The 26,726-nt window shown below is 38.2% G+C and overlaps 1 protein-coding gene across 1 annotated transcript in view; it reads left to right on the forward strand.

The window, feature by feature from the left end:
* BTAF1 (B-TFIID TATA-box binding protein associated factor 1) overlaps window positions 1–16,278 on the forward strand; it is a 109,868-nt gene extending 93,590 nt beyond the window's left edge. The window contains exons 29-38 of the mRNA XM_054728766.1: window positions 1,656–1,733; window positions 1,846–1,975; window positions 3,758–3,899; window positions 3,984–4,114; window positions 5,607–5,732; window positions 7,951–8,103; window positions 10,041–10,252; window positions 11,796–11,955; window positions 12,300–12,470; window positions 14,671–16,278. Of these exons, the coding sequence (XP_054584741.1) occupies window positions 1,656–1,733; window positions 1,846–1,975; window positions 3,758–3,899; window positions 3,984–4,114; window positions 5,607–5,732; window positions 7,951–8,103; window positions 10,041–10,252; window positions 11,796–11,955; window positions 12,300–12,470; window positions 14,671–14,814 (1,447 nt within the window). The 3' untranslated portion in view covers window positions 14,815–16,278. The remainder of the gene's footprint in view (window positions 1–1,655; window positions 1,734–1,845; window positions 1,976–3,757; window positions 3,900–3,983; window positions 4,115–5,606; window positions 5,733–7,950; window positions 8,104–10,040; window positions 10,253–11,795; window positions 11,956–12,299; window positions 12,471–14,670) is intronic.
* The last annotated feature ends 10,448 nt before the right edge of the window (window positions 16,279–26,726 follow it).

The raw sequence follows: 26,726 nt of genomic DNA on the forward strand, positions 1-26,726 counted from the left end.
ACCTAACTGCTCCCCTGCCGGCCTGATTGCCCCCAACTGCCCTCCCTTGCCGGCCATCTTGTGACCACATGAGGGTGGCCATCTTGTGTGAGGGCATGGTGGTCAATTTGCATATTACTCTTTATTATATAGGATAGATATAGATATACACACACATTGACTTCAGATAGGAAGGAGGGAGGGAGGGAGGGAGAGAAACATCAATGATGAGAGAGAATAATTGATGGGCTGCCACCTGCATGCCCCCTACTGGGAGTTGAGCCTGCAACCAGGGCATATGCCCTGACCGGGATTTGAACCATGATCTCTGGTCAATGCTCAACCACTGAGCCACACTGGCCAGGCAAAATTTAAATTCTTGGGGGGAAAAAATCAAGGACTCAGGCTGTTTTTAACAATCAATTGGGCTTTCTAAGTATTGGAGCTAGAAAACTATCAGGAACCAAAGCCATTCTCTGTGTCCTTCTTGGAAGCTGTGATCATAGCATTTTAGTGTCATAAGCTACCCATTTTCCCTAGGAGTTCACTCTCCCCTTTTCCCTCTCCCCAAAAGTGCTTTTGGTCCACAATGACTGCTTTAGCTGTCCTGATACCATAGCAACACCAGAGTTCTATTAGCTTTACCTTCTCTGTGTTTACTAGTATATCCCTTAGTGTCCCTAAATACAAATTTTAAAGAGGGGAATCTCATTGATTTCAGTTGATTTTTCAAAAAGCTTGGATCGTCATAGTTTGCTGATTAGTCCATAGATACCCTGCTCCTTCTGTATTAATAATAGGTAACATATATTGAGCACTTACTGGCCAGGCACTGTTCTAAACAGTTTCACGTTTATGTAAAATTATATAGTCTCACAATCACCTTATGAGGTGTGGGTTCTCTTGTTCCTAATTTGCAGATGAGGAGTCTAAGGCATGGGGCCTAGGTCCAAGGTCACTCAGTTAAATAAGAGATTTGAACACAGGTATCTCAACAGCTTGTACTCTTAAAAAATTTACTATAGTGTCTGTTAGTTAGAATTCATTTATTTACAAGTGACAGAAACTCAGACTAGCTTAAGCAAACAGGAAATTAATTCACTAAATTGATAATTTCATGGGTGGAATTCTTGTTTCAGGCATATCTAGATTGCTCGTTTGCTCTTTCTCCTAATACATAACTTATATTTGGTCTGTGCTGGACTTCAGTCTACAGTTGGTGGGTATGATGATCATGGGCAGTCTTAGGCCCATTGGTCATGCCCCAAAACCAGCCCTTTGTGGTCAGCCAATATTGTTAGTGGCTCAGCCTGACTCAAGTGCTTCATCTCTTTGGTGAATACGAGGATTGATCGCTCCCCCTCAAATCCCAACACAACATGGAGTAGTGAAGGAATAGTGCCTCCAAGGAAGAGGTATTGGCAAGTGAAGTTAAAATGTCCACCACATTTGAGTCAGGTATCCATCTCTTTTCTAATCAGACTAAGTTAGAGCAATAAGGCCCATTTATAAGAATGGCCTTCTGGTAGCAGGATCACAAATGCAAACAGAATGGAATGTTAGTCTTATTAGACAGATTGAAAGCACCTTATATGATGATATAGTTTCTTTCCCCTTTGAAATTGTGTTACAAACTTTGCAGATTCCTCATGTCCTACTCTTATTTTTAAATACAGGTTACAGCATCAAGTAAAAAGGCATAATCTGATAGTGGCTTCATATGATGTTGTGAGGAATGACATAGATTTCTTTAGGTAAGAATCATTTATTTATTTAGAAAAACTTAGTATCAAATTTGGAGAAACTTAGTATTTTCCCGCCTCAAAGACTCTTCATGCTAAAATTTTCTTGTGTATTCTCCCTTAGAAATATTAAATTTAACTACTGTATTCTTGATGAAGGCCATGTCATCAAAAATGGAAAAACAAAATTATCAAAAGCAGTAAAACAACTGACTGCTAATTATAGGATTATTCTTTCTGGAACACCAATACAGGTAATTATTTACTTTAACAAAAAAAAATATTTGCCATGTGAAGAGAAGGATTGGCATTGGCATTGAATTAAATAAGAGGGTTTTTGTTTTGTTTTGTTTATAGGAATGATAATTTCCAATAATTATGTTTTTAATAACAGTTCATTTGGTATGTAGCAGTATCTGAGAAAACTAGGTTTATAAAGTCATATTTAAAATATAACTTTAGGCTATGTAAATAGAAGTCTTATGTCCAAAGTCTGGGAGATATTAGTCAGACTCTATTCCAAAATGCCCGTTCTCCTTTTGTAGTATTACACCACAATTGGATTTAACACTGAAACCATGAATACCTGAGATTAGAAAACAGTTGAAAGGAGGAGATTGTAGAAGTTTTATCTTGGAAAAGGAAGAAGATAGTTGAATATGTAGATGTGTTCAGATAAGAGAAATTGTGTGACAGTACTTCCAGAGGTTGCAAATGTTCACACCTAGTTTGGATAGCCCACTCAGATGGGAAGATACTCTTCATCACTCTCTGTTAGTGGGAGGAAAAACACCAGGTGATTTTGAAATAATTAATTTTTTTAATGTACTTGTTACTTATTTTTGGTGATGGACTGATTATTATTATAAGTGTTAGGGTTTTGTCCATTACGTGAACACTATGGATTTTAAAAGTAAAAGGAGAAAAAGACTCTTTAGGCTTGCATTATCAAGATTTATTTTGCTCCAATTTAAACTTGCATGGAAACATCACAGTATTTTTAAATAGGTTATTGCTCTCACAATAAAAGAGTTGTTCTTTAAAAGCAATCTTTTTTCCCTCATACCCACCTGAACAGTTTAGCTCTGAAGCTGTAAGGTGGGTTTCTGCACTGAAGAGCCATGGTAGCCCATTTGATAGTGGTCCCTATGGGAGGTCAAACTTAAGTGTGATTTGAAGGCTGTCCATCATATGGGAGGGTAGCCCAGCATGGTGAGCCAGAGCATGAGCAGGATGAGGAAGGACAGACATCTGGAAGAGTTAAGGGGTTAAATGGTACCTTAGGATACACACATTTTGGGAAAGAATCCACAATGAAATGTGTTGATTTTTTTTTTCCCATGAAACTTCAGAATTGGAAAGAACTTGTTCCCGTTCTTAGTGACCCTTAAATACTGGGCAGACTTGATCTATAACCAAACTCTTTAGGTTTTTCCTTTGTTGAAGAAATGGTGATGTAGGCCAAATTCCTTAAATATTGCTGTCAATATGAGTGTCAAATTTAAAAGAATCAGAAATGCATTCCTTCTTTTGCTCTTTTATTTACTACTTTATGCCACCAGTAGGACTTAATTCTATAGACCAGTGGTCGGCAAACTCATTAGTCAATAGAACCAAATATCAACAGTACAATGATTGAAATTTCTTTTGAGAGCCAAATTTTTTAAACTTCTTCTAACGCCACTTCTTCAAAATAGACTTGCCCAGGCCATGGTATTTTGTGGAAGAGCCATACTCAAGGGGCCAAAGAGCCGCATGTGGCTCGCGAGCCACAGTTTGCCGACCACGGCTATAGACCAAGACTTATCTGGTGGAGGAGACTTTAAAATCTCCCCCAAATAAGACAGAGTATTTTCTCCAATGATGCTGACTTGAATATTACACATTTAAATATAGACTTATACCATATACCTAAAAATGTGGTGATAATCTCTCATCTATATCATCATAATGGGCTTTTTTATTAATGTTTCATTTTTTAAGTGTAAGTAAATCATCTCAGTACAAACTCAAATATATTCCTTTCTTATATTCAGAACAATGTTTTGGAGCTGTGGTCATTATTTGATTTCCTCATGCCAGGATTTTTGGGGACTGAACGCCAGTTTGCTGCTCGATATGGTAAACCTATATTAGCAAGTAGGGATGCTCGAAGCTCTAGTCGAGAACAAGAAGCAGGTATGAAAAAGAGAGAATTATATTTTCTGTGCAAGTGAATATAATTTATTCTTTTTTTGAGCCATTTTCTCTTACTATTAACAGGTGTCCTTGCGATGGATGCACTACACCGCCAAGTCCTGCCATTTCTTTTGAGAAGAATGAAAGAAGATGTTTTGCAAGACCTTCCACCCAAAATTATTCAAGACTATTACTGTACTCTCAGTCCTCTCCAGGTTAGGAATCTGGTGATTGTGGTTGTTGGTGGTATGTTTATTAGTGAAATGCTTTGAATAAGCCACAAAAGGGGAATAGCCTTTGGCTTTATCACTCTAATCTAGCTTCTACTTTCCTAAACTTGAAGGATATTCTGTTTTAAATAGATGTAGATAAGACACTGAGTGAATCTGTTTATATATGTGGATATATTTGGATAAGTGCATTTTGCATTAACATGCAAAATTCAGTATCATAGTTGCTTTCTCATATGTCTAGTTATTTGAAAAGGTTGCAAGGTTAAACTGATGAAGAAATGTTTATAAGAGCCAAAAATCTGCCTATAGTGTCTTATCCTCACATATATAATATTATAGGTATCATACGTCAGTCCCCATTTTTACAAATAAGGAAACTGAAGCTCAGAAAGTTAAGCAACTTGCTCAAGGTTGTATAGCTAACATATACCAGGGTTGAGTTTCAAACTTTGGGAAGTGGGGATCACATCCCTTTTAAAGTATTATTGCATTACCAGTAAATTTCTGAAATAAACTTTGACTTCTACACAGGTCTGATTTTGTACACAGAGACCATTATCAAAGGAATGTACTGTATGCCTTTCCTTGTATAGTATTTTATAAGGGTAAATTGCCCCTTATAGGCCATGTCTTACAAAGACACTTAATAAGACATGGCCTATAATCAGATATTTTTGTTTGAATATGTACTTTATGTTCTAGATTACTATTCATTAATCTATTTCAGTAGTATGAGTAAGATATATAGACACACCCTACAAACTTACCTTCTTTCCCCTGTATGTAAGACAGCCTGTTAGTATATATTTATGCAACTAGAGTTTAGATGTTAAGAATTCTGTGATCATTTATATTATCTACCCTATCTCTCTGGGCTTCCATTCCTTGTAGGGTTAATGTTTCTTAAATATTGTATGGGATGAAGATTTTTAAAAATGTAATAAAGAAAAGGTGCCATGTGAAAAAAGGCTGTAATGATATATATACCGGTGATGGTATTAAAATACCACCATAAAATACACTTAAGTAGACTGGAGTCAGGGAGCTGGGGAAGGAAGTGATATTGCCTTTTAGGCAGCAGTATTCTTTTAAAAGTTGGTCTCTTGGAATGTACCTTTAGTCTTGATCACATAACTTCACTTAAGGGAGATTTTCTCATTTACTTGTAAGAGTTCAGATTCTCTTTTAGTGGTATATTTATCTTCCGAACAGAGTGGAAAAATTAAGTGTAGGACTACTTGACTACTGTTTTAATATTTTAGCAGCCAAACGTAATGTGTTATACTTGTTTTCTAAATGTAATTTTAAAGGAATTTACCAAGGTGGATTATCTAATCAGTGGCAAAGTACAGGTATCATAATTTATTTTCTTTAATGAGAGTTGATTTAAATTACTGCTCTTATTGGCCTTTGCTATCTTATTTTTTCAACAATTGAAAATAAGTATACTTCATTTGTGGGGGAAATTTTACAGGTCCAGCTCTATGAGGACTTTGCTAAGTCTCGTGCCAAGTGTGATGTTGATGAAACAGTTTCTTCAGCTGCACTTTCTGAAGAAACTGAAAAACCAAAGCTTAAAGCTACAGGCCATGTATTCCAGGTATAGATTACAGTCTACTTTTTAAATGTTGCCTAAATATGTTCTTCAGTGCAGCAAATTTTACATGGAACATTGAAATGCGGGTTTATTTAAAAATTTTAAATACTGTGTATACATTCTTGAAAATAGGGGAAAGTGCCAATCTATTTTTGTATTAATAAGTAGTTTAATATTAAAATTAAACATAAAATACAATCTACATTGTTTATTACATATTTAAAGGGGTTTTAGAATAGAGAATCTTTTGCTTTCCATTTAAAAAATACTGGGACACCTACCACAAGGCAGTAATTTTTCTAGGCACAGGGATTAATTAAAGCAGTAAGCAAAACAGACTGTGCCTCCCTTGTAAATATGAAAAATGAATACATAAAATGCATGTAAGAGAAAAAGCAGAGTGTGGGATTATACAATATGAGTCAGGATAGGTTGTGATTTTTAATTGAGGGATCAGGGATGGCCTCATTGAGAAAGTGACATTTTAGCAGAGATCTGAAGGAGGATTGAGGCATGGCAGTTATATAAGGGGAAGCGATTCTGGGCAGAGGATACAACAACTACAGAAGTCCTGAGACATCATGCCTATTGTGCTCACGGGGGTAGCAAATGAAAAAGACATGAAAAGTGTCAACTCACTTGTTTTCCCTATAGAAAACGTCCCAAACCCCCTTGTCACCAGTAAATTAAATGCTGCAGCATTTTTAAAGATAGAAGAGGGAAAAGGTGGTTGTAAAGGCTAATAACTCTCCCACAGTTTCTATCATAGTGCCCAGTCATCTCTTGAGCCTTGTCAGTGAGCCTTGCTAATACAAATTTCCAGGGCAAAGGGTGAGACACAAATAATAGCCCAAGCAGAAGGCAAAAGAGAAAGGTTGTGGCTGAATTAGAGAAAAGAAAGAAGAGATCCTATAGGGTACTGATTCTTAAACACAACCACTTGAAATAACTACCTAGCTCCCCAACTCCCACCACAGACCTGAACCAGAGTACTATGTAGAGGGGAAAGATTTGCAGATTTATTAGGTCCTCAAGACATTTTAACACACTGATGTTTGAGTAACCCTTTGGGAAATGATGCCTGGTGCCAGAAGCATCTGTAAGCATTATGAAGCATTTGAGTGGGAAAGGATTAGGTTATAGGAGCTAATGAATAAGCCTCTTTATGCCATGAGAAGCTCATTGTCTAATGGGGGATACAAACAAACAGTATAATTGATACAAGCTATAAATGCTCTAAAAAATAAATACAAACTGCATAAGAAACATAGATGAAGGCATCACAGATGAGATTTGAACTGGCTCTTGAAGGAGTAAGGGTAATCAAAAGAGAGAGAAGGGCATTCTAGACAGAATAGAGTAGGAAAAGATACTGAATTACAAACATTTGTGACATGTGAAGTGGTCTTATATGTATACTAGAGGCCCGGTGCACGAAATTCTCGCACTCGGGGAAGTCCCTCAGCCCGGCCTGCACCCTCTCGCAGTCTGGGAGCCCTCAGGGGATGTCTGACTGGCGGTGTCTTGGCTGGCCTGGTGCTGCCTGCTCAGCGACCCCGGCCCCCCACCGACCAGTCATTCCACCATTCGGACAATTTGCATATTATGCTTTTACTAGACGCCCAGTGCACGAAATTCGTGTATGGGGGGAGTTGTCCCACAGCCCAGCCTGCACCCTCTTCAATCTAGGACCCCTTAAGGGATGTCCGACTGCCCGTTTAGGCTTGGGATCGGGCCTAAACGGGCAGTCGGACATCCCTCTTACAATCCAGGACTGCTGGCTCCCAACTGCTTGCCTGCCTGCCTTCCTGATTGCCCTTAACCGCTTCTGCCTGCCAGCCTGATCACCCCCTAACCACTCCCCTGCCAGCCTGATTGGTGCCTAACTGCTCCCCTGACAGCCTGTTTGCCCCTAATTGCCCTCCCCTGCAGGCCTGGTCCCCACCAACTGCTCTCCCCTGCAGGCCTGGGTCCCCCCCAACTGCCCTTCCCTATGGGCCCGGTCGCCCCCAACTTCCCTCCTCTGCCGGCTTGGTCACCACCAACTGCCCTCCCTTGCTGGCCTGATCGCCCACAACTGCTCTCCCTTGCAGGCCATCTTGTGGTGGCCATATTATGTTCACATGGGGGAGCCATCTTGTGTGTTGGAGTGATGGTCAATCTGAATATTACTCTTTTATTAGATAGGATTATATAGGATGTACTTTTTCCTCTTTTAAAGGCGTTACAGTACTTACGTAAACTGTGCAACCATCCAGCATTAGTCTTAACACCTCAACACCCAGAGTTCAAGAGTACTACTGAAAAACTGGCTGTTCAGAATTCTTCACTTCATGATATTCAACATGCCCCTAAACTCTCAGCTTTGAAACAAGTAAGTAGGTCTTTTAAGGGTTAGATGTGTGTTGAACATTCCTGATCTATAACACTAGGTAAATTTGCATTTCCAATAGGTTACTGATATATTTACCATTTTTATTTTTAATTTGGTTAAATTTTGGTATAGCTTTTTAAAAAATTGGGGTAAATACATAAAGCATTAAATATGCTATTCTATTTTTAAGTGTATAATTCTGTGACATTAGTTACATTTACAGTATTGTACAATTATCACCACTATTTACAAAATATTTCTGTACCCATTGAGCAATAACTTCCCATTCTCCTTTTCCCCCTCTAATATACTTTGTGTCTTATGAATTTACATGTTCTAAATATTTCATGTAAGTAGAATCTTAATATTGACAGACTTATTTCACTTATTTTCAAGGTTCATTCATGTTGTAGCATGTATTGGTACTTCATTTTTATGGTTGAATGATACTCCATTATTACTGTTATATATATATCAGATTTTGTTTATCCAGTCATGTGTTGATGGGATATTTGAATTGTTTCTACCTTTTGGCTATTGTGCGTAATGCTGCAGTGAACATTGGCTTATAAGTATTTGTGTCTGGATATAGACATAGGAGTGGAATTGCTGGCTGGGTCATACAATAATTCTACATTTAACTTTTCAGTAGCTGCCAAATTGTTTTCCATTGTGGCAACATCATTTGCATTCCCACCAGCTATGTGCCAAGGTTATAATTTCTGCATATCCTCCCCAACAATTACTTTCTATTTTTTTTAATATACCCATCCCAGTAGACATGAACTGGCATCTTATTGTTGAGTAATAATGTTGAGCATCTTTTCATGTGGTTATTGGATATTTATATAACTTTGGAGAAAGGCAGTTTAAATCTTTTGGCCATTTTTTAATTCGATTGTATATTGTTTATCTCTTGGTTGAGTTTTAGGGATTCTTTTTTATTGTAAACATTAAGCTCTTACCAGATATGATTTGCAAATACTTCCATTCTTTATTTCATTGTCTTTCACTTTCTTGATAATGTCCTCCATGGTTTCTGATGAGAAATCGGGGGTTAATCTTATTGAGGATCCCTTTTGCATGACAAGTCACTTTTCTCTTGCTGCTTTTAAGTTCCTATTTTCAAATAAAAATTGAATTTCATCCATATTTTAATTATACTACAGGCTTTATTTTTAGTTTATATTTTTGTACATTACTTTTTTACCTGCAGTTATTCCTTAAACTAATCTCTCATTCTAGAGTGCCTCTTGTCACCCTGAAGTGTCTGGAATTAAGAAGCTTAGGAACTCTGCAACTTAGGCCCAGATTATTCCTGGCTATTCTAATGGAGGACTGTTCTAGAACCCTTCTTTTCAGATATTCAAAGTAAAGATTCTTTATCAGGAGAGAACTAGCTTGCTTTCTTTTAAAATATGTCTGTTCTCTGAAGTAGAGGAGAAATTTTATTTGCGTTTTAAAAATCTGCCAATAGAAATAAAGAAATATGTTTATCAGCAGATAATAGTGCCAGAGCCAGAATTTTAAAATTTCAGTAGAATGGAATGAACTGAAACTCCAGGTGACATTTAAAGGTGATAAGCAGAGTCAGTTTTTAAAAGAAAACACTTAGTTAAATATAGATTCTGTCAGACTTGGCAAACATTTTATATAGGGCAAAGATGAATTTGATTTGATAGTAAGTTCACTACAAAGCTACTGTATGAATTAGTTGCCAATAAATAAAGCTAATATGATCTTGGTGGTTAAAGCAGTATAATGGCCAAAATGAGGGCATCCTAGTTTCACTGTATAATTATCATTTATAATTTGGGGCCATTATTTATTATAGCCATAATAAATAATCTAGGAACCATTTTATATGAGATATAGCTTGAAAAACTATTGGTTGCCTACTTTATTGAATGCCTGTGTAACAACTGATGTTTTTCTAGTTGCTGTTGGATTGCGGTTTGGGAAATGGCAGCACTTCAGAGAGTGGCACAGAGTCTGTTGTGGCCCAGCACAGGATCCTGATCTTCTGTCAGCTGAAAAGCATGCTTGATATAGTAGAACATGATCTTCTCAAGCCTCACTTACCCTCTGTCACTTACCTGAGATTAGATGGAAGCATACCTCCTGGTCAGAGGCATGCCATTGTTTCACGGTAAGTGGCTTCTAAAACTCCTATAAATCATGGCTATAGTCAGTGTATTATTCCTTACATAGGAGTTTGCCTCATGAAGTATTTTCTTTAAAAATATAGAACTAAAAAACAAATTAGAGAAAATTTTTTAAAAACCAAAAAAATATAGAAATACCATTGAATAAATAGTTTAGCTAAAAAAGTATGGCTATATTAGGATAGCACTTTGAAGGGTATGAAAGAAATTTAAGGCATCAACAAAAAATAGAGATAACATTTTACCTCACCTTTTTGGGGTCGGAAGAAGCAAAAATGTGGCTTAGCTGAGATCTGTATCTTGATCTCTGTGCCTCTGCTCAGAACAAGTTGGACCCTGGCCCAGCTGGGAAGCAAAATCAATGAATGCAGTGTTTCCTAAGTGTGGCCTGCACCCTCTGCTTTAGAAATCATAGATGCCTAGGTTCTGTCCCAGACTTGTAACTTCAAGGGTAAGCATTTTTAACAAGCACCCTTAAGAGATTGTTAACTGCTATTTAGGCAGTGTTCTCTTGGGCATGATTATCATCCACAGAGCTTGAGTTTCTCTAAAATAAGGACAATGATAATATCTTCATAGAGCTGTTGTAACATTGAAGTAACATAGTGCATATAAAGCACAAATCCCCACTGCTTGAATCATAGTGAGAAATCTAATAAATGTGAGCTTGGTAATATTAGTTTTTCTTTTTCCTAGAAGTTACTAGATGTCCTTTATCAATATACTAGAGGCCCGGTGCAAGAAATTACTGCACGGGTAGGGTCCCTAGGCCTGGTAGGCCATCATGGCCGGCTGGGGCCTTCCTTCATTCTGCACCGCCCCCTGGTGGTCAGCGCACGTCATAGCAAGCGGTCAAACTCCGGAGGGGACACTTTGCATAAAATATATATATATATATATATATATACACATACATACATATACATACACACATACATATACACACATACACACACACATATATATAGAATATATATAGAAAATATGTATATTTTCTAGGACCAGTACAATAGCAGCAACCCTCAACACCCTTACCCTCTACCTTCCCCGACTGATCTAGCCTTTTCCCCCATTATCTTCTGTTTCTATACATTAACGGTTCATAGGTGAGTTTTGTCTTAATTAGAATTAGTGTTTAGTTACATTTTTTCAATTTAATCTTTAATACTCTAAAATATAATCTAGTTGGACTTATTTCTGTTTGTAAAGTTTCTGACATGTTCCATTCTTTCTGCTACTAAAGATGTTATGTACAGGGTGGGGCAAAAGTAGGTTTATAGTCATGAGTATGTGAAACCATTTATTCTTGTATTATTTTCATACAAACAACTGTAAACCTACTTTTGCTCTCCCCTAAATACTAAAAATAGTTTGATCTCAAGTGGTCACAGAAGTGTCTATATTATGGATTTGTAAAGAAGTATTCTCATTTGTGTTCTTAATTTTCATTAAATAGTCTAATTTCTGTTATATGGGTACCTTAGAAAAAAATGTACTAATTTTATTTTAAAATATCTATACTTTTAGGTTTAACAATGATCCATCCATAGATGTTCTCTTACTTACAACTCACGTTGGTGGCCTGGGGCTTAACTTAACAGGCGCTGACACAGTGGTATTTGTGGAGCACGATTGGAATCCCATGCGCGATCTACAAGCCATGGACCGGGCCCATCGCATTGGGCAGGTAAAGTCACCACTCACAGGTGTTAACTTGTGAACTGGGAAAAATACTTCTTAGAAAAGTCAGGAATTGGTTTAAGTTTCTACATCTGATATTAACAAGTGTTTGACCTTAGGCAAGTCGCTTAATTCTCTGGCACCACTTCCTCATGCATTAAATAAGGTGGCTTAGGCTAAGAAAACTGGGACACTATCCATTACTAATATTCTGTGCAAACATGTTAAACTCATGGGGCCAGATAAAGAAAACCCCACTACAATTAGATAGTAGTTAAATATCCAAGTCTTTGACTTGGTTAACCTCAAACCAATCAGTTTATTTGTGTTTAATTTCTTTTTCTTATTTAGAAACGTGTGGTCAATGTGTACCGATTGATAACCAGAGGAACATTGGAGGAGAAAATAATGGGTTTGCAGAAATTCAAGATGAACATAGCGAATACAGTTATTAGCCAAGAGAATTCTAGTTTGCAGAGTATGGGAACAGATCAACTTCTCGATCTATTCACACTTGATAAGGTAAAGAACTTAACATTGATTTTTTTTTTTAGAGAGGAAAGGAGGGGGGGAAACATCGATATGAGAGTGACACATTGATTGATTGCCTCCTGCACCCGCCCCGACACTGGGAGCCAGAAATCAAGCCTGCACCCAAGATACATACCCTTTACTGGAAGCGAACCTGTGACCCTTCAGTCCACGGGCCAGTACTCTAACCACTGACCAACTGGTTATGGCCAATTTTCCCTATCATGAATAGTATCAACTAGACCAGTGATGGGCAACCTTTTGAGCTTGGTGTGTCAAACTTCGCCAAAAAACTGAGCATAACTCGGGTAGTGTGTCACTTTGAGGAAAAAACATTTCGCAAATGTTTCATCCTCGGCATGCGGTCGCATGTCATCAGAAATGGCTACGCGTGTTAGTGCTGACACGTGTGTCATAGGTTCGCCATCACTGAACTAGACAATTTTTTGAGGGAATTTTTGACATCCAGATAAAACTCTCCAGGATTCTTGGGGATGTTTGAAGTTTTGATTAATGTCTCCAGTGTCTTGCCCCAAGATTTCTTTCATTAGTCCTTTCCTGCTAATGGACATCTGTCACTGAAGTCAGCTAAACCTGGGTCTGTGTTTCTTGCCCTGCCAATTAACTTCTTTGAGGTTCTACACCCTTTGGAGAATAACAATGCCTATATTACTACATGGTTATGAAATTAATATATGTAAGCACTTAGAAAAGGTATCTAGTATAGATTCTCAGTACATAATAGCCATTATTGTTATTGTGGGTGATGGAACTAATATCCATAATCAAAGGATACACCATCTGGAAATACTGGTCAATCTAAATGTAAAACTAATATGGTTGGATTTTTTTTTCTTTATTGATTAAAGTATCACATATTTGTCCTCATCCCCCCATTCCCATCCCCCACCCCCCTGTTGTCCTTAACCGCTGGTTAGGCTCATATGCTTGCACACAAGTCCTTTGGTTGATCTCTCCCCTTTACCCCCACTCTGATCCATGCCTCCTTGTTTCTGGGTCTGTTCTTGTTCATCAGTCTATGTTGTTCATTATTTCCCCTAGATGAGTGAGATCATGTGCTATTAGAAATACACTTATAAGAACCGAAAATGAGACAAGCAATAATGGTTATAGTGACAGGCAAATGAATCAGTCTATAGTGAGTTTCTGGGCCAACAGTTCTTTTGAGACCCAATTTCAATGTCCAACAGTTCCTTATGTGTACATGTCAGCAATGACATTACAGTTCTGGGTGGTGGACAAATGGTGGTAATAAAGTCCTGCCTAGGTTTAGAAAGTCAGCTGTATACCCAGTATAAATTACAGTGAGAATTGGCCTTAGATAATGTAAGTAAACCAGCTGTAATAACAATTGTAATATCCAAATCTGAGAGAAAGTAGTTCCACTGTACTGTGTGTGTTCAGCCACATTTAAATATTATGTCTGTTTCTGGGTGCTACATTTTAAACAGTAGTAAGTTCCCAAAAGATGACCAGAATGGAGGAAGGTTCTTTAATTGTATCATATAAGGTATCATATAAGGTAAGGTTAAAAACAAGACATATGTAACCTAGAAAAAAGAAAGCTGAAAGAAAAAAAAAAAAAAGCTGAAAGAAATATGAATTGCTGCCTTCAAATAACTTGTATTCTTATGTGTGACTTTTAGCAAGGAGAACTGGACTTGGGGATGTTCCAGGGAAGCAAGAACTATTGCTATAAAGGATCCTATTGGGACAGTTGGGAAGATTTGAATATGGAATATATTAAATCATTTTGTATTAAATTTTCTTAATTTGATCTTTGTACTTCGGTTATGTTAAGAGGATGTCCTTGTTCTTAGGAATACATGCTTATTTCTATCTAGGGATAAAGGGGCATAATATCTACAACTTCCTCTTGAATGGTTTGGGTAAAAAGCTGATTATTTAACTATATGTCTGGGAGAGACAATGACAAAGCCATTGTGACACAATTAACTGTGTCCTGTGTAATGTTCTTACAATTCTGTAATCTTAAAATGACAAATTAGGCCTCTGGGAAAATAGAATAAGCTACTTTATGAGATGAACTTACCATCACTTGAACTATTTTTTAACTCTTGAGTAAGAGCAATGTTAGAAACAAGTATGGTATTTTAAAGGAAAAATCTAATTTTTGAAGTTAATGATCTTTCTGCCAATTTTTCTTAAGGATGGCAAAGCAGAAAAAGCTGACACCTCTACTTCTGGAAAAGCAAATATGAAATCAATTCTCGAAAACCTGAGTGATCTTTGGGATCAAGAGCAATATGACTCAGAGTACAGCCTGGAAAATTTTATGCATTCTCTCAAGTAACTATCAAATATTGTTAATGCAATTGCTGCTAGTTCGGTTACATTTCTGCTGATATTCAGCAAATTTCAAAGTTTATGGTGAACTTTTAGCTCAGTGTGTAAATAGATCTGAAGAATATTCAGCATAATGCTGTTCTTGTTTCACTGGGGGGAACAAGTTATTCTCAAATATTTGCACTGTATTAAATTTAAATGTTAATGTGAAATGGTATAAATTTTACATGCTGAATAGCTGCAGAGCAGAGGAACCAAACCAGGTTTACATGTGCTACCATGAGGTGTTCTTACTGGGAACGAGCCTCCTATTTTACATTGACACTTTGTACAGAATAAATATCCAAAAGTACTTTAGTGTTCATGTACATTTTTTTGTTTAAATAGAACTTTTTAAAAATAGGGCTTTTTTTTTTCATAAAAGCCTTAATGAGCCATAATTTTAAAAATAATGACTAATATTGGTCACTTTTAGAATATGGAAATCTTAGACAATGAATTGAACCATGCCCTTGGTGAAACCTTTGTATATTTAATGCCGATGCATAGTGTTTTTCAAATCTTTAACATCAGTTTGTCACCTTTTAAAATATATCAACTATTCTAAATACAGGTAATGGGCTATTTAAAGCTATCATAATAACATCCTATTAAGAGGGTGTTTGTTTTTAATTTATCTAATGGCTAGGATATAGCCAATTCAGAGAACATATGTACACAATAGGTTTCAATCATATATATACATATATAATATATTTTTTGTAACTATGAACATATACAGTTTTCCAGAAGTAAATTTTACACTCTTTAGAATTCTAAAACCTATTGTGATAAGACTGTTTATTGAAGTAATGCATGACTGAAGCATAAAAGAAATGATTCCTTTCTCTACACAAACATACATACCTATATGCACAGACATACACCTGTCCTGCATCTGAAAAGGTGCTTGGTATTGGTACTAAAATCATGTAGTTATACTGGGCAGCAATAATAACTGGCCTGAAGTTGATTAACTAGTATTAGGAAAGTGATCTCACTGGTGAGGGTGGATACATGTATATAGATGTGCATTTATGTGTATGTATATAATTTTATAAATTTCACACATAAATTAATACATGCCTATGTGCATATATATATGTATGGGATATATTTGTATATACATGTACAGGTAATAAACATCCCCAAGGTTTGTGCTGGTTATACACATAGGCATCGGTTTAAAAACCATCAGACCTCAGCTGTAAAATAACTGTTCTGTTAAAAATCATTACTGATGCTGTTCTGCAGCTTTTAGACATGGACAGTTGTCACATTTCAGTAGCTTTGACAACCATACTGTAACATTAAACCTAGCATTCCACAAAAGAAGAATAAATAAGATTGAAACTGTAATATATATGCAACTATGTGTATTATTTGTACAAAATGATTATTTAAAAAAGCAAAAGAATAAAATTAGTTCATACATACAAATAATTAAATGATTATTTAATTATTGTTTAGAGTTTACATTCAAATTGCAAAAAAACAAAAGGAAACTCTTGACTTTATATAGGACATCCATTGTACATAGCACTGGGTAGCTGAGCCAGTATACCTGAATTGAATTTTTTTAAATGAAGTCTTTATATGCTATTTCCATAAGCCAGCTATTGAGCATAGCTCAGAGTAATATTTTTCTCAGACTATGTAGGGAGCAATATATCATTAAAGAAATAGGAAGAGAATTCACAAAATAAATATTGAAATTGTTTCCAAATTGGAAGGGCAAAGCTGGAAGTCAGATGTGTAGGCAGTTTAAATTTTTTAAAAATATATTTCTTACTGATTTCAGAGAGGAAGGGAGAGATAAAAACATCAGTGATGACAGAATCATCGATCAGCCGCCTCCCCGACACCCTACAGTGGGGATCGAGCCCGCAACCCGGGCATGTGCCCCAACTGGGAACCAAACGCCGATCTCCCGATTCATAGGTTAATCCTCAACCACTGAGCCACTCCGGCTGGACAAGGCAGTTTAAATTTTAAAAGAGTAGAATATTTCTAGTAGCACAGACACGATAATGATAATAGTGATTGCCTCTAAGTGTCAAAGGTAAGAGGAAGACTTAGTGTGACTAACATTAAAGACGCCCTGGCTGGTTTGGCTAAGTGGCTAGCATCGGCTTGCAGACTGCAGGGTCCCGGGTTCAATTCTGGTCAAGGGCACATGCCCAGGTTGCAGGCTCGATTCTCTAGTAAGAGGCATGTAGAAAGCAGCCAATCAATGATTCTCTCTCATCATTGATGTTTCTATATTTCTCTCCCTCTCCCTTCCTCTCTGAAATCAATTAAAATATATTTTAAAAAATAATACCCTTGCCCTGGCAGTATGGCTCAGTTCATTAGAGCACTGTCCTGTACACCAAAAAGTGGCTGGTTCAATTCCAGTCAGGGCACATACCCAGGTTGTGGGTTTGAACCTTGTGCGGGAGGTAGCTGATTGAAGTTTCTCTCTTCCTCTCTCTTCCTCTCTCTAAACTCAATTAAATTTTTTAAACAAAATTTTAAAATAATCTTTTGAGTTATACAAAATTAAATCTCATTCCAGCTTTCCAAATAAAGAAAAATACAAACAGGTAAGAATTAAGTATTCTCAATTAACTGACTGATTTAGAGTCAGTAGTGCAGCCTAAGAATAATGGCTACATGGGGAGAATTGAAGTGAGTAGTGAATGATAGTAAAAGAAATTTACAGCTGTTAATTTTGTGGATATGGTAATATTTCTTCAACTATGTTCATGTGGGAAAACAAGCATGGGAGAATGTTAATTTAGAAAATATATTTTTGACTTTTTAAATATTTTTATTGAACTTTTGTTATATGAATATATCCATAAATATTTGTCAAAAAAGATTCTAGTGTTTCAACAGGAGTTTATTTAACAAGGGTGAAAGTCTCTGATGTTGGACTGACTGACCCAGTATAGTATAATTTTATACCTTTTAGATGATTATATAAGCTTATTCAAAGTAAATACTTCAGTGAAGCTGTTCGAGAATGTGACCACTTAATAGTTTCCCCAATTTTGCCTCTAGAAGTAGAATGGAAATTATATAAAAGTAATAAGCACTCTATCACATCCGTTCCAAAAGATCCCAATATAATCGTCTCCCTGGTTAAAAAAAATACGTCTATTTTTCAGAGTCTATGCTGGCATCAGTAAACTGTAAAGTGAAATCAATTGCTGAAAAAGCTATTATCAAATGCCAGAGCACTCGATGTAAAATACAACAACAACAAAAATTTGAGTTACGCCAATTAATATAAAATGTTTATTTACTATTTACACAAATCAGTACCAGCCATTATTGCTAAGGGGACAAAAACTGCCCGCGCGCCCCCCCCCCCCCCAATTAAAAAAAAGATTCTTAGCCTGGTAGATTCCCTCAAGTCAATGAAGTTTGTTGAAGAATATAGGGGCTGAGATCCTATTATCTGTGTAGGGACAAAAGACTTTGTTTCAGGTTTACAGGAGAAAATGGAGCTATGACTTAATCCCCTCCATAAAGTCACAAAGAGCTAATGTATTCAAATAGGACTAGCACAACTTATCCAGGAGCCCAGAAATAAAGTTATCCATGAGAAATCAGAATCCCAGGCCTGCACCACAGGTAAGTTTAAGGTCTGGGTCTAGGCTGAGTGTATACTGTGAAACCACAAATCAAAAAAACAACGAAATCAACTCTGGGACTCTAGCAGAAGCAAATACATAGATATAGATAGGTTCTGATAGAATTCCACAGGGGGAAAGGTTCTAAGATTAAATGTACATATACACACTTACCTACAGGAGAAAAAGTTAGCAGATGCAAAGAGAAGGGCTAGTTCTTTAAGAACTGCAAATAGGATAATCTCAAAAGCCGTAAAATGATTAAGATAATTCAATCCTATATAATAATCCTATATAATAAAGAGGTAATATGTAAATTAACCCTCTTGCCCTCACAAGATGGCTGCCTACGACCAGGCCGGCAGGGTGTTAGTGAGGGACCACCAACGACTGAACAAGCAGGCTGCGTGGGGCGACCAGGCCAGCAGGGGGGTTAGGGACGACCAAACAACTGACCGGGCCGGTGGGGGGTGAGGGGAGCAGTTGGGGTGACCAGGCCAGCAGTGGGGCAGCAGTTAGGGGTGATCAGGCTGGCAGAGGGGGGCAGTTAGGGGCAACCAGGAAGGCAGGCAGGTGAGTTATTAGGAGCCAGCGGTCAGGATTGTTAGATGTGTGACTGCTGGTTTAGGCCCGATCTCCAGGATCGGGCCTAAACTGGCAGTCGGACATCCCCTGAGTGGTCCCGGATTGGAGAGGGTGCAGGCTGGGCTGAGGGGACTTGCCGTGCATGAATTTCATGCACCGGGCCTCTCGTATAAAAATAAGAAAAACATTAAAAAATTAGGCAAATTTGTAAAGATCTAAAAATGAAAAAATTTTTGGAATTGGAAATGTGATAGTTATCAATGCAAATTAGACACAGCTGAAGAGAATTTGTGAACTGGCAGATTAATTTTACAAAATTAACCTACAATGAGATACAGAAAATGTATTGATAGAAGATAGGAAAGAATAGGCAAAAATCACGGGAGATGGAATGGTAGCATCTCATATACACTTAATAGGTCCAGAAGGGAAGGGAGATCACATAACACCTTTGAGTTAATGTCTTTTTTGCACATTCCTGTGTCTAATCAGCAAGTTCTACCATCTGCAGCTGATCTTTTCTCCATCTCTACTGCTAGAGCTATAGTTCCCACCACCATCTTAACTCCTGCTTCCCGAATCCTTCAGTGACTTCCTGTAACACTTGGTCTGACCCTGAACTCTTTACTACGGTCTACAAGTCCTACAGGTTCTGGCCACTGTCTATTTCTGTGACTTTCTCTTGTGATATCTCATCATATTTACCCCAGTTCAGTCAGTCTGTCCTTCTGCTTATATCGCAACATAAAACCAAATGTGTTTCCATCTCAATTTTGGTTCTGGCATAGCTGGGTGAATGGTGTCATGGGGAGATACAGAAGCCTGAAGAGGGAGCAAATTTGGGAGGGGAAAGTAGAAAATGAAGAATATATTTTGGCCATTAAATTTGAGATTCCTATTACATATCAAAGTAGAAATGTTGAGCAAACAGATGTGGGAGTCTAGAGCTCAAAATGAAAGGTCACAAGTAAGTATATAAATTTGGAAGGTAGTTATAAGGTATGGGACTGAAGATCTCCTGAGGAGTTATTTATATGATAAAATACTATACAGCAGTGAAAACAGTAATAAAAATGGATAAGTCTCAAAAACAAAGGTATATAAAAAATGTATAGTTTGAGTCCATTTATAAAGATTAAAAACAGATAAAACCAAAACACTTTAAGGATATACAAATACATGGTTATTCACATTTGAAAAGTAGAAAACTAAGTGACAGTCATATGCACAACATTTATTGATCATTTCCTACTCTGCCAGATACAATGGGAGAAGCTCATAAACCAGTTGGGAGAAGGATACTGAAGCCAACAGCTGATATAGTTACATTAATTTTGGAAAAAGCCTTCAAGGCAAAAAATATTATTTGCAATAAAGAATGGTATCTCAATTATAAGAAACTAGAAGCCCGTTGCACGAAGTTTCGTGCAATAGACTTTTCCTTCACCTGGCTGCCAGCACCAGTTTTCCGCCAGCAGCAGTTTTCCTCTGGCCACCCACTGATCAGAGCGCCTCCAGCCAGCATGATTCGGCCACCCCGAGAGGAACTCCGATCGGGAGGCGCTCCGATGGGCGGGTGGCCAGAGGAAAACTGCTGCTGGCGGAAAACTGGTGCTCGGCCACCCCGAGTTCCGCCACCAGTGTCTTCCATCGGCCCCATGGGTCCTTCTGCAGCGCCGGCAGTTTAGGCCGGCTAGAGTAGCGGAGGTCGGGGACTCGTGAGTCCTCGCCCCCCCCCCCCCCCCCCCGCTCCTACCGCCAGCCAATTGGCCACCCTGAGTCCCGCCCCCCACGCCTCCAGCCGGCCCAATTGTGGGCGTAGCAGAGTGATGCAATTTGCATATTACCTTTTTATTATGTAGGATTCAGTTAACCAGGAAGTATAGCAACTCCAAATTGAAATATACCTCAAAGCAAAAACAGACAAAACTATAAAAAAAATGGACAAGTCCAAGATCACAGTGAGATTTTAACATGCCTCATTAAAATAACCAGACCAGAAAAACAACACAACAGGATGTAGGTGATTTTAATAATATAATTAATACATATGATATAATTGACATGTATATATAGACCTACCCAACAACTGCAGAATACAGTCTTTGGAGGCTTACATGGAACATTAACCCAAACTTACCATATGTTGAGCCATAATGCAAATCCTGGCAAATTTCAGAAATTAAAAATGTATATGGTGTCTTGGTTCTCCACTCCTATTCAAGATGTAGTGTTGGCATCAAGAGAGAGAAAAAATATGTGCGGTCCTTCCAGTGCAATAAAGCAACAACAGGAAAGCATACAGCATAGAAAATAAAACTTTTTACCTATAATGACTGTAGAAAATTCCAGAGAATCTACAAAAAACTCTACTAGAAGTGAATTGAGCAATTTCATAGGACACAAGGTCAATATAAAAAATTTGTATTTTGCCCACTGTATAGCTATGGTTTGGCTCAGCAGATAGAGCAGGCATCCTCAAACTACGGCCCGCGGGCCACATGCGGGTGTTTTTGCCGTTTTGTTTTTTTACTTCAAAATAAGATATGTGCAGTGTATATAGGAATTTGTTCATAGTTTTTTTTAAACTACAGTTCGGCCCTCCAATGGTCTGAGGGACAGTGAACTGGCCCTCTGTTTAAAAAGTTTGAGGACTAGAGAAAACCAAGATGGCGGCATAAACACCTAAACTGCAGCCTCGCACAACAATTTCAAAAATACAACTAAAAGACAAAACGGACATCATCCAGAACCACAGGAAAGCTGGCTGACTGGAAATTCTACAACTAGAAGGAAAGAGAAAACCACAAGGAAAATCAGAGGAGCCGTAAAAGCCTGAGGTACTGACACACAGGTGCGCGTGTGCGGAGAGGACGGGGCGGCTGAGTGCCTGGCTGGCGTTCTCTAGCGGGAAGGAGATAAAAGCTCCAGACTGCACTGAACCCCAGTTCCGACTGCACTTAACCCCAGTTCCGGGCGAGACCCTGGGGATCCAGGCTCATACTGGGGGAATCTGGGCTGTAAGGCGGAAACTCAGGGGAGCGGCGAAAGGCAGAGGTCCGGAGGCGCGCACGTGAATGCGCGCAGAGGACGGACTGTTGACTGTGCCGCTGAATTGCCCTAGTGGGAAGGAGACAAAGCTCCGGACTGCGCTGAGCCCCAGTTCCGACTACACTGAAACCCAGTTCCGGGCAAGAATCTGGGAATCCAGATTCATTGGGGGAGAGACTAGACTGTTTGGCAGCGGGCGAAACTCCAGGGCGCCTTTCTCTCAGAGGTGCTTGCAGCGAGTACCGAGGGACACTGAGACCCAGGAACCTCATAGGGCGGGGCTGACAGGAAGCCAAGGCTGTAGGTCCACCCTGAAACTCTGCCCCATCCAAGCTGAGCACAGAGGCTTTTGCAATTTTGCAAGTCTAGTCAAATAAGGCTGTCTCCCGGCGTAGACACAGCTGATCTTCACAGCCAGTTGGCCTGGAGGTCAACTCCTCCCAGTGATACCAACAACAATCAAGACTTAACTACAACAAGGCTGTACACACAGTCCACAAAGGGGGGCACCAAGAGTGTCCACCTCAGGTAACTGGGGAGGCCGAGCCACTGGCCCATACAGGACAACTAGCACACAAAGCTACCCTACCAACTCAGGGAAGCAGCCAAAATGCGGAGACAAAGAAACAGATCACAAACCAAAGAAATGGAGGAAAACAAACGACTGGAGATAGAGTTCAAAACCACGGTTATAAGGTTTTTCAAGAATTTCCTAGAAAAGGCCGATAAATTTAGCAAGACCCTCGAGGATATGAGAGAGACCCTCGAGGATATGGAAAAGGACCAACTAGAAATAAACATACACTGAAATAAAAAATATTATACAGACACCCAACAGCAAACTAGAGGAACGCAAGAATCGAGTCAAAGATTTGAAATACAAAGAAGCAAAAATCACTCAACTGGAAAAACTAAAAGAAAAAAATCCAAAAATTTGAAGGTAGTGTAAGAAGCCTCTGGGACAACTTCAAGCGTACCAACATCAGAATTATGGGCGTGCCAGAAGAAGAGAGAGAGCAAGATACTGAAAACCTATTTGAAGAAATAATGACAGAAAACTTCCCCCATCTGGTGAAAGAAATAGACTTACAAGTCCAGGAAGTGCACAGAACCCCAAACAAAAGGAATCCAAAGAGGACCACACCAAGACACATCATAATTAAAATGCCAAGAGCAAAAGATAAAGAATATTAAAAGCAGCAAGAGAAAAACAGCTAATTACCTACAAGGGAGCACCCATATAATTGTCAGCTGATTTCTCAACAGAAACTATTCAGGCCAGATGGGAGTGGCAAGAAATAGTCAAAGTGATGAATAGCAAGAACCTACAATCAAGGGTACTCTACCCAGCCAAGCTGACATTCAGAATTGAAGGTCAAATAAAGAGCTTCACATATAAGAAAAAGCTAAAGGAGTTCATCAACACCAAACCAGTATTATATGAAATGCTGAAAGGTATTCTCTAAGAAGAGGAAGAAGAAGAAAAAGGTAAAGAAAAATTATGAACAACAAATACATATCTATCAACAAGTGAATCTAAAAATCAAGTGAATTAAAAATCTGATGTACAGAATAAACTGGTGAATATAATTGAATCAGGGGCATAGAAAGGGAGTGGACTGACAACTCTCAGGGGGAAAGGGGTGTGGGGGGTGTGGGAAGAGACTAGACAAAAATCGTACACCTATGGATGAGGACAGTGGGGGAGGAGGGTAAGGGAAGAGGATGGGATGGGAACCAGGTGGAGAGGAGCTATGGGGGAGAAAAAAGGAACAACTGTAATAATCTGAACAATAAAGATTTATTAAATAAATAAATAAATAAAAAATAAAAAGTTTGAGGACCCCTGAAGAGCATCAGCCTGCGGAATGAAGGGTCCTGGGTTCCATTCCGGTCAAGGGCACAAGCCCAGGTTTCAGCCTTGGTCCCCAGGAGGGGGCCTGCAGGAGGCAGCCAATCAATGATTCATCAATGTTTCTATCTCTCCCTCTCCCTTTCTCTATGAAATCATTAAAAAAATATTTTTTTAAATATATTTCTCTTTGTGAGAGCAATAAAAAATTGGATATTAAAATTTTAAATATGCTTTTTAGGACAGCAACAAAACCCATGAAAACACTTAGGTATACATCTTACAAGTTATGTAAAAGGTCTGTGTACTGAAAACTACAACATGCTTATGAAAGAAAACAAAATGACGTTTAAAAATGAAGAAATTCATCATGTTCATGGATTGAAAACTCAAGATTTCTGTTTTCCCTAAACAGACTTGAAGATGCAAAGCAATTCCAATCAAATTCCAAAAGGATATTTTACAGAAATCAATAAACTTCCTAAAATTTATGTGGGAAGGCAAAGGAACCGGAATAATAAAAACTATGAAAAAGGAGCAGTTGGAGGAGTTAATTACCAGGTTTTAAAGCTCATAAGCATACAGTGATCAAGAGTATAGTACTTGCATAGAGACAGGTCCATGGAACAGAATTGATTACCTACAAATATACTGACACTTATATAGTCAATTGGTTTTCTACAAAAGATGCTAAGGTGATTCAATGGAGAAAGGATAATCTTTCCAAAAATGGGTGGCCACAGGCTTAAAAAAAAACAACCTCCAAACTTACCTCATACCTTAGGCAAAATTTAATTCAAAATTAGCCATAGGCATATATGGTAAACTTAAATCTGTATAAGTAACATCAGAGAAAATTTTCGTGATATTGGGTTGGGCAAAGATTTCTTAGGTAATGATAGCAAAAGCATGTATGATCCATTAACAACATGATAACTGTACTTAAAAAAAAATAAGAACTTTAACTATTTGAAAGATACTTTAGAAAGAATAAAGAGCCAGAAAGTGGAAAATATTTCTAAATCACATATCTGATAAAGGGCTTCTATCTTAAATATATAAAGAACTCCTAAAATGCAGTCAACAACCCAATTTAAAAAACAAGCTAAAGGTTTAAACAGACATCACCAGAGAGGATATACAGAAGGCAAATAAGCACATGAAAAGATGTTCAACATCTTTCCCAGTAGTTGTGTAGTGGTGTATCACTACCATCACACACACAGGAGAATGGCTCCAAATTTTAAAAACTGACAATACAAACTGCTGACAGATGCAGAGCAACTGGAACTCGCATACACTGCTGTTTGGAATTCAAAATGGTACAGCCACTTCGGAAAACAATTTGGCATTTTCCTATTAAGTTAAATATAAACTTACCAGATGACCTACCAATCCCATTCTTAGGTAATGAGAACATGTCCATGTACAAACTTGTACACACGTTTACAGCAACATTATTCATAATAGGCAAAGAATATGAACAACTCAAATGTCCGTTACCTGACAAATGAATAAACAAAATGTGGTACAATAGTCCCCCCTAACCTGCAGTTTCACACAAAAAATATTAAATGAAAAGTTTTAGAAATACAATTGCTAAGTTTTATGTTGTATACCATTCTGGGTAGTGTGATGAAAGCTCATGCCCTCTCACTCAGTCCCGCCTGGTACCTGTATCATTCCTTTGTCCATCCTATCCATGCTCTAAACACTACCCATTCATCAGTCATTTCACGGCAGTCTTGGATATCAGATCAACTGTCGCTATTTCATAGCTTCTGTTCAAGTAACCCGTATGTTACTTAATAATGGCCCCAAAGCCATTCACGTAACTTTTGTTACAGAATATGATTTGTAATTGTCCTATTTTATTATTATTGTTACTCTTTAATGTGCCTAATTTATGAATTAAACTTTATCATAGGTATGTATGTACAGGAAAATACATATTATATATACTCTCCATGGTTTCAAGCATCCATGGGAGGTCTTGGAATGTATCCCCATGGATAAAGGAGGACAATTGTATATCTATGCAGTGGAATAATATTTGACGGTGAAAATGAATAAGGTACTGAAACATGCTACAACATGATGAACCTTGAGAAAACATATGCTAAGTGAAATCAGTCACAGAAGACCAGATAGTATATGAATCCATTCATATGAAACATCCAGAACAGGGAAATCTATAGAGACAGAAAATTCACGGTTACTTTAGGTAAAGGATACAAACTTCTTTGTGAAGTAATCAAAATGTTCTAAAATTCACTGGTAATGGTTGCAAATATCTCTGAATATGTTACAAATGAATGACTTGTGTGTACCCTTAAAATGGGTGAATTTTATGGTTATGAATTATCTATCTACATTAATAAAAGAGAAATATGCAAATTGACCATCACTTCATGATGCCCACCAGCCAATCAGGAGTGACTATGCAAATTAACCCGACAAGGCTGGCAGTGGCCCCACCCCCCAGCTGCTCCAGGCCTCTGGGCAGCATGCATGCAGGCGCAGAGTGGCCAGGCGGGGCACCTGCTATCCGGGGCAGAAGAAGCTACAGGAGTGGCACTCCAGCTGGAGTGAAGACTGAAGGCTCCGGCCAGAACGAAGATGGAATGCGGTGGCCAGAGCGAAGGCCTGGGTCCTGGGTGCCAGAGGAAAACCGGTGCTGGCAGCCAGGGAAAGGAAGGCCTATTGCACGGATCTTCATGCAACGGGCCTCTAGTCTAAATATAAAAGGCTAAGCGACCGTCTAGCAGGTTG

Source organism: Eptesicus fuscus, chromosome 17 (genome assembly GCF_027574615.1).
Source record: "Eptesicus fuscus isolate TK198812 chromosome 17, DD_ASM_mEF_20220401, whole genome shotgun sequence".
Taxonomy (NCBI): Eukaryota; Metazoa; Chordata; class Mammalia; order Chiroptera; family Vespertilionidae; genus Eptesicus; species Eptesicus fuscus.